At 39.8% G+C, this 15,230-nt stretch overlaps 1 protein-coding gene across 1 annotated transcript in view; it reads left to right on the plus strand.

The window, feature by feature from the left end:
• Positions 1 to 289: 289 nt before the first annotated feature.
• Positions 290 to 15,230, plus strand: part of SCGN (secretagogin, EF-hand calcium binding protein) — a 50,282-nt gene continuing 35,341 nt past the window's right edge. Inside the window, exons 1-4 of the mRNA XM_033216427.1 lie at positions 290 to 710; positions 1,621 to 1,691; positions 9,850 to 9,942; positions 13,243 to 13,332. Coding sequence (XP_033072318.1) covers positions 629 to 710; positions 1,621 to 1,691; positions 9,850 to 9,942; positions 13,243 to 13,332 — 336 coding nt within the window. The 5' untranslated portion in view covers positions 290 to 628. The remainder of the gene's footprint in view (positions 711 to 1,620; positions 1,692 to 9,849; positions 9,943 to 13,242; positions 13,333 to 15,230) is intronic.

Genomic DNA, 15,230 nt, shown 5'->3' on the forward strand with positions numbered 1-15,230 from the left:
ATTATGGTACAGCAATGTGTATGTCCTATACAATCAGGACTCAATAATTGCTGTTGACTTACTCCTTGCTTAAAGGGAACCACTTACCACCACCACCATCTCTTCTCACCTACCCTCCCCACACACTACATTTCTAAATCCTCAAGCCCAAAGGGCCCTAACCCTGACACTTCCTGCAACCTTTTAAATGAGGCAGCTCTCCCTAGAAACCCCTTGAGACACAAGTTTGGAAAGTGAGTCAAACGTAAGAGGGATGTCTTCTCTGAGTCTGACAAACAAGTTAAAGGGCAAAAGCAGTGAGCCGTGGACGCCTGGAGACAGTTTCTTTCTTCCTGAATACCCCACGCGCAGAGACAGACAGGATCTGCCAGGACAGCGCGCAGGGCGGGGCGGGGACCAGCGCGCCAGGAGCGGGGCGGGCTTCCAGCAGCTGGTTTTTGCTGAGGGCTGAGGGACGGCTCAGCGACGCCACGGCCAGCAGCGCTCGCGTCCTCCACAGCAACAGTTACTCAAAGCTAATCAGATAGAGAAGGAAGCAGGACAGGGAGTCAAGAAATTCCGTAAAGGAGTCCTTACCAAAGTTGTCTAGGTCCTTCCGCGCCGGTGCCTGGTCTTCGTCGTCAACACCATGGACAGCGCCCGCGAACCGACTCCGGGGCGATTGGACGCCGCTGGCTTCTGGCAGGTCTGGCAGCGCTTTGATGCGGATGGTGAGTAGAACAAGCTACTTGCACACTCAGGTGTAGACGTGGCTCTAAACTCAGCCCGCTGAAAGGACGTAGAGTTTCCCCTGTACTGTAGGGAAAGTTATCGACCTGGGTTGTTAATGCGTTGTACCTAATACAGTATCATTAACAGACATTTGGCATACTGGTGATACACATCTATACAACTTGTTAAAATTCTGGGTGGTAGAATTTCCACTTTCCCCTTTCCAATATCTCTTTGTGTGTGTGCACGCCATATATAGGGTAGACATACATATATATTGTATATATAATGACTAATATCATTGTATACATTCAAGGCTTGTGGGACTCAGCTATTTGAAGTCATCCTTCCCTAAATGGGCTCACTTTCACTCAGTGACTTTGTTGTACACCCTTCACTCTCTCAAAATGAGGATAAATTTTATCAACTTTCAAAACGACTCCTCCACCAAAAAAAGACTCCTCCACCAAAAATCTACTTGAAAATAAAATGGAACTACTTAATATTTGTTTTTATTAATAAAGAAACAAAATATCTAAAAGATGTGTTTTAACTCTGCAAACTGGGATTCAATACTTACACCTGTTAAGTTTCTCCAGGCTTCAAAAATTTTTGGTTAAATTTTATTGTAAAGTTCACGCTTATTCGTTGATTAAAATTCATGTACTTAATAGCCTTTCTTTTCCAAACACTAATATAAACCTTAGCATAAAGCACTTATTCTGGAACAGTGTTTACTGTTCAAACCTATGTCTTCTAGAGGTAGGTGTTGGCACTTTGTTATTGGAATAGCAAAAATAGTGTTGATGGAAGCTTTATAAATTGTGAGATTAAAAACATATTTAGATAAATACTGTCATGTGTTATTTTATATGTTACTATTATTTATGTTTATTTTCTTGCATTTAGAAAAAGGTTACATAGAAGAGAAGGAACTTGATGCTTTCTTTCTCCACATGTTGATGAAACTGGGTACTGATGTAAGTACTTGTACACTAAGCCTTAATGTATGCCTCTTAGTAAGATACACACATCCAAGTCTTATGTTGATTTGTACCTATTAATTCCATCTGACCTCTTTTCTTCCTTGCATGTATGTAATTTCTCCCCCTCTCCTAGCAACATAGAGGGATTTAGGCACGTTTTATAAAAGGCGCAACTGTAGCATTAGACATGCTGGTCACTGACTTTCAGTGTAACATCTGTCATCCACTCAGAGATCTTAACTTGGTTTTGAATGTCTCCTTGGTTATGTCTCTGCTAATTGATTTATACCTGGGGATAAAGTAGCCCAATTTGTTCAAAAAGCTGGAAAAGATGTTAAGCACATTAAGGCTCTGGGTGTTTCATATGTATGATAGTCCTCTGATAGCAAACTACAAACCATTTAAAATCACTTTTCCATTATTCATTTTATTAGAAGAGGTTACAGATTTTTCAGGGCATGACAAACCAGGAAACAGCCAGCATACCCAGAGCCAGATATAAATGGAAGCCAATCTATCTAGTGTCCATCTGATGGTAAATCTGTCCTTGGGAGATGTAAGTGAACTCTTGAAAGTCTCTGTACCAAAGCAGAGAAAAATTTTACACAGAAACACATGAGCAGAGGCCAGCCTGGGGATGGGCTCGATCTGATGAAAGCTCCAGTAGGGCATGCATAGTAGAAGGAGACGCTCTAGGGACAATTGAATTTAAATGAATGATGGAGATAGTTTGTCCTTATCCTTTAGCTGTTTATCTGAAGAATAGAAGTGCATCACATTCTCATGTGAGAGCTCAGTGAGGGAACAAGTAGCTCCTCACCACTGTTGAGAACATGGAAAGAGTATGGGATGGGGGGTGCAAAGGAAGCCAGTTCAGAAACAAAGGGGCTGGCATCTGCCCCCTTCAGCCGCACAGATCTCTTGGTCCCCCTCTATTTCTGTCTGCCTCTCATATTCTGTCTCTCTTTTTTATGTCTGTCTCTGTCATTTTTCTGCTCACTTCTGTTTCTCATCTCTGTGTTTCATGGCTCTCATCTCCCACTGTTTCTTGCCTTTCTCTCTGACCTCTCTGTCACTCATCTTTCTTGTCTCTTTCTTATATCTGTTTCTCATTTGTTTCTCTTGCTGTCTGTCTCTTTGTTTTCCCACTCTTTTTCCAGTGTCTCTGCTTCTCAAAGCTCTTTTGTTCTCTCCTTTCCCCGGGTCTTTTATTTCTCCTTTCTTCTTTCTTTCTTATCTCTCTTTCTGACTTTCATTTCTTTTCTCATAATTTTCTCCTTCACCCTTTTCTTTGCCTCTTATCTCCCTTTTTCTCTACCTTTTATTGATTTTTGTCTGCCTGCACTCCACCCCTTACCCTGTGCAGCCTGTGAAGTGAAAGGAACAGCAGATGAGAAGGATAGAGACACGAGTCCCTTCTTTCCTCTGGTCAGACCACTTGCACACACTCCTTTTTATCCTTCATTCTTGTACTTACACAAGCTACAGGTAGAGCTGAGGAAGCCTCCACCAAGCGAGACTTCTGATTCAGTCTTGCAGCCAGTTTCACATGCCAGCAGCCCATGGTGAAGCCCACCAGCCTTGTCCACAGGGCTTCTATTTACCTCTGTAAATGTAAGGCTCATCGTGCTCCAGGAACCCATCTTATCTATCATGAACATGGGTATTTGAGGAAGGCAAAAAGACAAAGTTAAAACCATTCAAAATCTTGGAATAAATGGGATGGTCAGCTCCTAAAAATCTATCATCAGGGACCTGGACTTCTCACCTTTTCAGAGGGATCCTTGCTCTAGTGATTTATAAAAGGGAGGAGAAAAATTGCTCTCAGTGTTGAAGCTGGAGTATCTAATTTTCATTCATCGAGTTGGGGTCTGCTCTAAGCTGAGGATGCTGTGAGATATCTTCATCTGAGGCCTTGGCTAACCTTAGAGGCATTGTTGCCTTTGTGAGAGAAAAGAGGGATGTCATCTCTTGCAGCTTGACTGTTTTTATCACTGCCCCTATCTCAGATGTGGTCCACGGACTAATGCTTTTACACAGGGGCAAGCATAATCCTTGAGGAAAGAGGACAACAAAGGACTCACTGGTGTCCTGCGTAACTACATTCAGTGCAAATGTCCCTGAGGCTGGAAAGGGGGTTGGAAGGTCTCATAATTCTTAACCTAGTGCAAATCAAATTTCAGTGTGCCTGAGAATTATATTTGCTTTGTTAAAATGCAGACCCCTAGGTCTCATCCTGTAGGTATTTAAGTACATTTGGGGTCTGCCAAGGATCTTTCATTTTAAAAGCACTCAAAGTCAGTTTGCATGTTTTTTTACCCTCTTTTCCTCCAGGAATGGTAACTTTTGGAGGGGGGATTCTAATATAATTAGGCCAATCCCACTGAGCTGTGGCAACAGCCCTAGGCACATCTCATGAGCACTTGGCTGGGAAGAAAGCTTTTGGAGCCAGGATGATAAGTTTGAACTCTTAACTAGAAATGGAATCATCTGCCATTGGATGCCTTTCAAAATGCTGAGGCACTACTCTGGGGAGTGTGCTTGCAGGGACCTTCATTGGGCGCTCCATGTTACCTGGACAATCATGATTAAGGAAGCTATTCCTAATTTTGGGTTTTGTCTCTGATGAGTAATAAGCAGGCCTTAAGGAAGTTCTTAACAATAGGGCAGGGTTTCCAAAATGGAAGCCCTTTCAGTTGAGGAACAGTCACCATTTGATTGTGACACCTGCTTTTGATTGGTAATGCCCAGTGAGTACAGAATCCAGCAGCAGGGAGGCCTCCACAATCAGGCAGCCCCTCGCTCTGGTGTTCAGCAGTGGTAAGCCATCCTTCAAAGGCATGAATAGCTCTACTTTCCTCTGCTGATTACTGGGTCACAGAGACCTCAGAAGAAGGTATTTTGAGGTTTCTAACAGCAAGTTGCCTGCTAGTCTATCCAGGAGAGCAACCAGCCTGCTTGTAATTACCTGTTCCTCAGAGCCTCGGAGGGGATTGACTTAATGGAACCATCAGCTGCAATTGCTGCTATTTCTGTTACTCCCTGTAAACCTTTTCTTTCAAAATGCTGAGATTTTAGCCAGTCCATAGATAAGCATCAGATTCTATGTGTACATACCCCTCATGTACAGTACCACATCCTGGGCCTCTGTCAATATTCCAGGGATTATAAGTACCCTGCTGGAGCCTAGTGTCTCAGATAAGGACTGATGGGAAATTACAACAGAAGAAGCCCCAGTTTCTTTTGCTTTAGGTGAAAGGGATAGTCATGAGCTTTGGGGTTCGAGGTCTGAGAAGACAGAAGCCAAGATTCTGTGCCCTCAAACTAAAGGTAATGTAGAATCTGGCTACTGCTTATTTGGTTTCACATTTATTTACTTTAAAATCTAATTTTTCACCAACATGACCCACGTTAGTTAACTTCTTTTGGGAATGCCCAGCCCATCATAAAGAATCATTTATTTATCCAACAGATCCCGTGTTCCAGAGATAAATAAATGAATGCTCTACTTGCAGAGTTCTTAATCTAAAACATCAAGTTGAAATTCAAAGTGAAGTTCGACCCTGTTGAGTGATTTCCTGTTGAGTATTGTGCTTTTCCTGTATGGTACATGAACACTCAAATGTAAGCACATACAAAATCTTTGGTGCTGAGACTAGACAGGTTAATCCCACCATGATTAGTGGGGTGTCACATGAGGAAACCTGGTTGACAGAAGATCCTGGAGTCTCAAAGAACCTCTTCACCTTCCATAGAAAATAAAAAAAAAATGTGCCTCTTGTCTCTGAAGGCCCACTCCAAAGAAGGCTCATGGTCAGGGGAAAGGACAACTATGCGTGGAGGCAGAAATCCAATGCTCATTCCCTATCTCTGCACCTAGAGCTTTGTGATAGCAACATGCCATTTAAACCTCCTGGGTCTCAATTTTCCTATCCATAAAATAATAATTATTAGAATAATGTTTTGGTCTGCCTGTTTCACAGTGAAGATCAATAAGATAACATAAGTGAAAGGTGCTTTTAGTTGCAAAAGCACCCAACATGTATGTTCTTATGCTGATGCATATCTTCTTGGGTCCTTAGTTTTCCCAGTGTTTATTCTACGCCCCACTTTGCCTCAGATCCACCAAGTGGTTATCCCACACAGGATCGTTGAAGCTTACTCTCTTAAACACTGAAATGCTTTTACGATTATATATATATATATGTGTGTGTATATATATATATATACACACCGTGTATGTGCATATATAGTATATATTTATATATATGTGTGTATATGTGTGTGTGTGTGCATATATATATATATATATATATGATTTCCAGTTTATGAGAGCAAGTTTTCCAAGCTAGGGTAACCTTTGGAGGATGCCTTAAGTCATACTCACCACCACCTTTGGTCCTTTATGAGTAAAGGAGGCTACTCAAAGGAAGACAGAAGACAACAGACAGACTGTCATTTCAGGGACCTGTTAGACTTGCTCTGTCTTAGACAAATGATACAAGCATTATCTCTCATTTCTTCATTTGATGCTTTGGTTCCAAATCACTAATGTATTTTTTCACATTTTTAGTCTGATGTGTGTTCATTTAGAAAGGTATTCTTTTTTTTTTTTTTTTTTGAGAGGGAGTCTCACGTTGTTGCCCAGGCTGAAGTGCAGTGGTGCGATCTTGGCTCACTGCAACCTCCGCCTCATGGGTTCAAGCGATTCTCCTGCCTCAGCCTCCAGAGTAGCTGGGATTGCAGGCACGTGCCACCATGCCCAGCTAATTTTTTATATTTTTAATAGAGACCGGGTTTCACCATGTTAGCCAGCATGATCTCAATCTCCTGACCTCATAATCTACCCACCTCAGCTCCCCAAAGTGCTGGGATTACAGGTGTGAGCCACCACACCTGGCTGGTATTCATTTTTTGTTTTTAACTAGACCCTTCACTGTTCCCCATTTATAATCACCATATGAATATATTTGGTTGATGTTTACAGAGTCAGACCGTCCAAGTCCTCTTATTTTAATCATTTTGGGTTTCCAAATACAGGACCAAAGCCAGAGAAACAGCAGATGACCTTGATATGGCTAGGATATCAGATCCATTTGATTGATACATCATCTCAATCACAAATGCTAGTGGTCTGGGTTTATAACTTCAAAAAATAGCTATACATATAGATGCTATTTTTTAGTTCTTATTCATATAACTTTTGTTTTTTTTTAGAGACTCACCTTCACTACAATTTATTTCAAATAAAGTTTATTGCTCACTATTTATTATCCACTTAGGAGCTATACAAGCCATTAATTCATTAACTTCTTTCTGTTGCATGAATTTCATCTATTTATCATCCCCTGCAGCAAAAGGCAACAAGTGAAAAAAAAAAAAAAAAAAGGAAGTACAATTCTATCTTTATACTTGCTGACAAAAGTTTGTGTATGATTGAACAGGGAAGAGGCAAACTACTGACTGACATGAAACTTGGCAGTTCCCTATATATCCAGTATCCACACCAATCCTGGAAGTTTAGAGAATCAGATATTAGAGGATCCAATAGCTTAAATTATATCAGCTCACAGCATCTTTTCTACCTTACATCGAACATTTGCTATGCACCCACCTCCTGCAATGAGTTGGCACGATGGATGCCAATGCCAGGGGTTGAGGTCTAGCATAATGCCCAGGAACTTCCCTAGCATTAAAATTGTTCTTGCTGACCAAAGTGTTCCCTGGTTTTCTAAGAATAGGCTTTCAAACCTTCAGGGTCTTATAATATTTAAAGCATCTGGTTATCTAACTAGTTGCCAGAACCTATCCTGAAAAATCCCAAAGTAAGTCATCAAGCTTTCCTTGCATTTTATTTGAACCATTTCTCATTTATTAACAACTTAATGCTGAATGCAATGACTCCATTAGGTGTTCTCTGCCTCATCTCAAGCAACAACAAGGTGTGGTGGAAAGTGCACTAGACCAGATATCAAATGTGCTGGTTTCAAGATTGTTCTGCCAGTATTCAGTGGCATCACCCTTCTGGCCTATTTTCTCATCAGTAAAATGAAAGGAGAGTGTCTCAGATCCTTAGAAAAGATTGCCAAGCATCCTCTGATTTTTTTCTCCTTTACTCTTTTGCTTCTAAATCATGAAGACTAATCTGAAGGAATCATACATTTTGATTTATAGTGCAGCAATGGATAAAATTTTCATGGATTTGAGTATTAGTCTTCATATGTTAAGATCTGGAAGGTAGAGAGTTTGTACTACTTTTCTACTAGATTTTCTGCTCCCTAGAAAACATTTGCCATATGCAGTCTTCCCTGGGTTTTATTCCTGAGAGCAACATGTTGTGCCATGCTAAAGTGTTTTAGGACATTTTGTTCTAGGAAGGACTAAAACAGAGCCTGGGTTGTTCTGGCAAGTTCTTTGCCATATGCAAGAGGTCAACTGAAGCGATGACAGCCTAAGGGGAAGAGGTGAGGACTGACAGCCCCTCTGAGTCAAGACTACAAAAAAACCAAAAACATTTTCTCAGCTAGTGATGGGAAAATGATAAAGGAGAATTTCCATGTAAGAAGCGGGAGCACAAAAGAAAAAACAAGTTTCCCAAAGAGGAAGAAGCTAGCAGGCCTACAAGGAAGCCAGGGGCTGAAGGGTAAAATGCATTTTTTTTCTGCCTCCCAGGGCCTTTGTGAAGATCCAGGGAGACAATATTTGTTAAAGAGCATGGCTTAGTGCCCATTCTCTGGCTGGCACTCCAAAAATGTTTATTCACCTGCTCTTCTTTCCTATTCTTGTGAATTGGATGTAGCAGCTATTAATTCCCCATCACACTTCTCTTTCCACCATCTCCTCTCTTCTTCCATTAGGGAGAGGTCCCAGTGGAAAGGAAGGCTAGACAAAGATGCCTTCCACCAGCCTGTGATAGAGGGCAAAGACCAGGTCTCTTTTGCTGACTATAATGTCACCAGCAGCCAGAATTGTGTTTGGCACATGGTAGGTGCTTTATAGAAAGCAGTGTTTTCTGAGTTTTATACCTGAAGTCAACATGTGGTGGGCTAAAGTGTTTTAGGACATCTAGAACCTGGGTTGTTCTGGTAAGTTCTTCCTTATCTCAGGATGTTGCATCACCAGCACACGCTAGGGTTATTCTTGAAAAACACGAGTAAGAAAGGCAGAAGAACTGAGTCAGCCCAAGGCCACTCAGATGACTGTCCTGTACACATGTGCACGGATGATGCATCCAGAGAGTGTCCTGAAGGCTGAGTTACTTCCACCCCAACACCAACAGGGAGGATAATGAGTCAATAGGATTACCTCTTCTAAGCCCTTCTAACTTACAGCTGGAGGGCTTGGGACCAGAGATAGCATGATAGTATTAAGGAGAATGAATTTAGCATATATTTCAGCAAGTCTAGAATCTTAGAATTGGGCACTCTTTCGGATTATCTATGCTTCTCAACCCTTGCATCAGAATTCATTCTTTATTGTTGGTTACATATGTCACTTTTACTGTAGTAACCATAAAATCCACCAAAGAAGACAATTAAGGTTCTACGTAGAAGGGAATTGTAACATCTTTGATTAACTCAGCAATTACCTTATTACTTTGGTCTCCTCTTTAATTATTTCTCCCTTCTCATTATTTTTTTTTCCTTAGAGAATACAAAAGAAGATTAAAAAGGAGTTACATACACCTGGGGGCCCAGAACAACTGGACTTTTCAGTTAAAAAATGTAAAACAGAGGTTTTTCAGTTAAAAAATGTAAAACCTCTGAGTTACTGGGAAGAAAACCTGTAATTACAATACAATCTTTTGTCACAACCAAATATAACACTGTTCAAATGTGTTCTTCCAGCACCCTAGTCTCTAAGCTTCTTTTTATCAATATTTTAATAGCTAATTAACTGTAAATTGTACCTAGTCAAGATTCTGATTAGTGCTTGGTTGCTCAAGAAATCTCCAGCATTGCTCTTTTTTCTACAAAAGGATAAAATCACTTTAAATAGCCAAGGAACCTGCTTTCCAGGTTTGAAAAACATAATTATCATGCTGTGTGTTTTGAATATTTGCTTTTTTTTTTTTTTTTTTGAATATTTGCTATCCTAACTATATCTTTGAGATCCCAGTGGCTTTAATGTGGCCCTGTTTGGTCAATTGCAGGACACGGTCATGAAAGCAAATTTGCACAAGGTGAAACAGCAATTTATGACTACCCGAGATGCTTCTAAAGATGGTCACATTCAGATGAAAGAGGTACCTTTCATGACTGTATCTTTCATGGCTCTATTCTTCTTGACTGTTTTTTTCTTTACTTTGTCATCTTGAGCTGTAATATTCTTTGAAAGACAATGGAAACTTTACATTTGATTAGGAAATTAGAGATTTCTGAAAGGCATTTGGCTTAGATAACATTTAAAAAGTAATCACCTCTCCTTTTTCATCTACTTAGTAACAAAGAGTGTGCAATTCTTTTATCATTTTATTTTGGTCAATCAATATTTGTACCTATTTTATAATTGGGGAATTGAAATGATAGAGGCCTTTCAATTACTTGATCCACCGTTTGTCTCTTTATATAGTGTCCTGTTCAAACTGAACAGTGATATAAGGAAAAACTTACTGAAAATAAATAAGGTTAAACTTCAGCATCGGCTCCCAGTGGAGATGGGAAAGATCTATCCCTAAGATCATTAAAAGCATGACAGACAATAGCTGTCTTTACTTCAACTCAATCCACTTTTATGGAGCACGTACTAAAGCATGTAACTATGCTACATGTGCAGCGCTGTGGATGGTCTACAACTTACCTGGTCATTTCTCCTTCCAGTTACAAAAATGTTTACAGCTTAGAAAGGACTTCCACATACATTTTATTATTGTATTCCCATAGTAGTTAAGATGATGATAGGCATGGGACATTATCCCTATTTTGCTGATAAGGACTTGAGTTACTTTCCTAGAATAACATGACCAAATAAGTGGCAATGGTTTTAGTGGAACCCTGCTTATAGATAGGAATCTATACAGGTTCCTACTATGTAGCTATAAATCTGTATGTGAAAATGAGTCAATCTGAAACTAAGATATTTTTTCATAGTCAGAATTGCCTGTTAGACATATTACCTGACACTGGGAGAGCTAGTCTCTTGATGTTGTGACACTGCCATATTTGAGCAGTCAATATTATTGAAGAGAATAATAGGACAATTTCTTCAGGAAGTTATGTTAATAGGGCAGGATAATTTCCCTTTATAAAAAGTGTGCGTGTTCACCAGGAGACTGCCTTTTCAGAAAACTAATAAACTAAACTCTAGATTTATGAGTGTGGCTGTTTCCAAACTTTTAATCAAAGGCAAAATTGTATATGTAACCAAAAATTATCATTGTACTGGATGTAAAAGTATCAATGTATGCATCAACAGAACAGTAAATGTAAACAGCAAGTTAGGTGTACTAAACAAAAGATTCATAACCGCATGTTCACTGTTGTAATTTTCCAGACCCTGGAACAGAGCATAGCATATAGTAGGGCTCAGTATTTCTTGACCTAATTAATGAATGAGCAAAACATAGCAAATAACTGAAAACTATGTCATTATCTTACTAATAACAGATAGACATTCCTCAGTAATTGGCCAACCATTTTTGTCTTGTAATCCTGCATATGTGTGTCATTGAGGTTGTTGTTTTTATGAAAGCTGATGGTGCAAGACTGCATCGTTCCCAAGGCTCCCTAAAACCTTATAAGTCTGTAAGTCTAAAGAGCAGCAAGGCCTTTTGTTTCCCCTACATTCCCTTGCTGTACTATTGACCATTTCACTTGCTCCAATTACAGGTAGTCGTGACATAAAAATCAGCCCACTTTGGCTCATGTTGGATTTTCTAGTAAAAAATAAGATGGGAAAAAGGCCACTGTTAGTCTCAAAGAGCAGTTCTCCATTCCAGTTGACCCTGTGTAGGTTGATGGGAAAAGCATGAAGTCAATATGGTGGAATATGAAACCTTAGGCAAGTTACTTAATTTCTCTGAGCCTCAATTTTATCATCTTCACCAACATGGCGGTCATCATTTATTGACTATTTGATATGTATGAAGTATTTTCCTAAACAGTTTATAAATACTGGCTCATCTTACTTTTAGTCTTCCCATCTGGACCAGGATATCAATATTATTCTCTCCATTTTCCAAATGAGGAAATCGAGGCACAGATATATTAACTAAATTACCTAAGATCAAATCATTAGTAAGTAATGGAGAAGAAATTTAATTTCACTCTAAAGCCTATCACTTACACTTTGAACTGCACTGCCTCCCATTGACAAAAAGGGGTATTTACACTCATCCTGAAAAACTGATGTGAGGACTTAATGAGATGATAAATAAAAAGCATCTTGCTGGTACCTGCCATGTAGCAGGCACTCAAAATCTGGTAGTTATTGTTAACATGGTGTGTCCTTGAGCTGACCCACATCCAATTAGAAAATGTGAATGAGAATGTGAGCTAATCACACCTAAATCCCTTCCGGAGCATCTGCTGTGGACTCACTCTGTGGTATTGTACGAGACACTGAGCAAACTACTCAGTTAGAGAAGAAATGACCATTGCCTGTGGCAACAGCTCAGAAAGAAGACAACATATACTACAATACCCCAGGCTTGCCAATGAACACAACCAAACCTGAAAAAAGTATTATAACTACATAGGGCAACAAGATATTATTATACCTTTGTTCAAGGGAGTGTATGAAGTAAATCAGTCAAACTGGTGCTCATATTAAAAAACGGATTGGTTGAATGTATCATACTTGAGTCAACTGTTGTAGTATTTTATAGACACTAATAATGTTAAAGAATATAAACCCGTAGCTAACACTCAAGTATCAAGCCAGGCAGCAGTTATGCCTGCTTTTGCACTGAAGTACTACATATATACAGCATCTCACCAGTAAACCATAGTGATTAAAAGTGTGGGCTTGAGATCGCCAAGCTGAAATACTGACTTCATCGCACACTAATTACAAAACTTTGGCAAGTTCCTTATCTCTGTATAGACCAGTTTCCTGCACCGGAAAATAACAGTAATGGTATGTTGTGCACCCTATAGATTGTTATTAGGATTAAATGAATTAGCATACGCAAGCATTTAGAATAATGCCTGGCAAACATAAGCATTATTTGCTATTTTTATCTTCTGTTATTATGGAATTAAATTAATTCAGTATTGGAAGTTCTTAGAATAGTGCTTGGAACATATCAACACTTAACAAATTTATTATTGATATTAATGTTATATTCATCATTATCTTAGATTTTAAGCTCGTGGAAGGCAGATACCCATAACGATGTATACTTAGTAGGAGTGTGATACTTTCTGAAAGAATAAATGAATCAAAGAATGTCAATCAAGAGCACAGAACTGCAAACTGAGCTGTTCATCCTGGAAGATCTGAGACCTTCTGCCCTGGAAGACATACCACCATGCCTTTTACCAGGGAGCATTCTTAAATGGACACTGGCCAGGGTCCCCGACTGTTATTTTTTCTGTTCCTTTAGCTTGCTGGTATGTTCTTATCTGAGGATGAAAACTTTCTTCTGGTCTTTCGTCGGGAAAACCCACTGGACAGCAGCGTGGAGTTTATGCAGGTGAGTGCTTGGTTATGTCTTTATGGAGAAAGAGGATGGAGACAAGGCTACGATCTTAGCCACCTGCTGCGGCTGCCACCACTCCTGCCCAGCGGTCAAGGGAGAGCTGAGCACTGAGGATAAGACCAAGCAAAAAATGCCTTAGTGATGAGTGAGAACTTTGGTCCCAAACCCCAGTGTTCTCTCAGTGCTGTCCTGGGGTGCTCCTGAGCTGACAGGCTCCTTTAGTTTGGGCTGGAGGAAACTTTAGACAAGAGGCCAGGCAGGTACACTGAAGAATGGAGAGGGAGGGGAGGTGGGGGACTATGGAAAGGAGAGCAGGTGCCCCATCTGAAGCCCATATCCCTATGGAGCTTCAGCCTTTTGAGAATGCTGTCCAGAAATCTAGACTCCAGAAAATAGCGGTAACTAATTTTAGTTTTGAAGGCATGATGATACAGAACATAATGTATTAGAGTGCTGGTCCAGCCAGGAGGCCTTCTGTTTATAATCATGGGAGAGTAAAAGCTAAAGGCAATATCAATAACCTCTCTTACCACTTTCCCTCTGGTTACCCCTTCTCTCAGCCTCTCAGTGTTACTGCTCTGTTGGGGAAAAACAACCAGGGAAGGGCAGATAAGGGTTTCCTCAAGGCCAGAGCAGCAGATTCAAGACAGCCACTGCATCCGGGGCCCCACACTGGAAACAGTTACCATGTCCCCATTTAGGAGATAATAAGTTTTGCATAGGCAATTTACAGAAGAAATTCTGAATGGACCATGAATTTATGCCAGTAACTCAAGAAATGCAATAATTTTATGGAAAGTAATTTTGGAAAAATTCAATCACGATCCTTTATAATTTCATTATTCACAGTTAATTTTTTTTTTTTTAATTTGTCCTGGCTGGGCACGGTGGCTCACACCTATAATTCCAGCATTTGGGGAGGCCAAGGTGGGTGAATCACCTGAGGTCAGAAGTTCAAGAGCAGCCTGCCCGATACTGTGAAACCCCATCTCTATTAAAAAAAAAAAAAAAAATTAGCTGGGCGTGGTGGTGGGCACCTGTAATCCCAGCCACTCAGGAGGCTGAGGCTGGAGAATTGCTTGAACCCAGGAGGTGGAAGTTGCAGTGAGCATAGGTCGTGCCATTGCACTTCAGCCTCAGGGACAAGAGGGAAACTTGGTCTCAAAACAAACAAACAAACAAAAAAAACCACAAAAAGTCTACTTTTTCAGGCATCTATTTTATGGCTATAATCAGAAATGTAGACAAAAGTTTTCTGTACAATGATGTTCATATAATGTTGCAGTGTCACTTATAGTTCAAACTAAAAATAACATAAATGTCTAACAATAGTGGAAAAGTTAATTAAATTATGATATATTCATATAATTCATTCATTCTACAAATTCTTATGAGCACTGTAATATGCAAGGCACTGTTCTAGGTGCTGCAGATTCATTAGCAAAAAACTCCAGTATTCAACATTTTTGATCACTGAAGATCAAGTTTTCAAAAAATAATTAATGACATGAAGGAAATGCAATATAATATTAAGACACAAAATTGTATATGGAATTTGATCTTAACTTTGTTTAAAAGTTGTTTACTCTGAGGCCTGAATAAATAAGATAATAGGTAAGTATACACAAATAAATATTGGTTGTTCGTAAGTGGTAAGATTTCAGGTGATTTTATTCTTTGTACTTTTGTATTTTCCAATTGTGTATAAAGTCATAATTATTTAAAATGTATTTTAAGACATTTTCAAAATGATTCTAATTGTGTTTAAAAACACTCAGGCCGGGCGCGGTGGATCACGCCTGTAATCCCAGCACTTTGGGAGGCTGAGGCGGGCGGATCACGAGGTCAGGAGATCGAGATCATCCTGGCTAACACGGTGAAACCCCGTCTCT

The sequence above is a fragment of the Trachypithecus francoisi genome, unplaced genomic scaffold (genome assembly GCF_009764315.1).
Source record: "Trachypithecus francoisi isolate TF-2019V2 unplaced genomic scaffold, Tfra_2.0 Lachesis_group10, whole genome shotgun sequence".
NCBI classification, from domain to species: Eukaryota; Metazoa; Chordata; class Mammalia; order Primates; family Cercopithecidae; genus Trachypithecus; species Trachypithecus francoisi.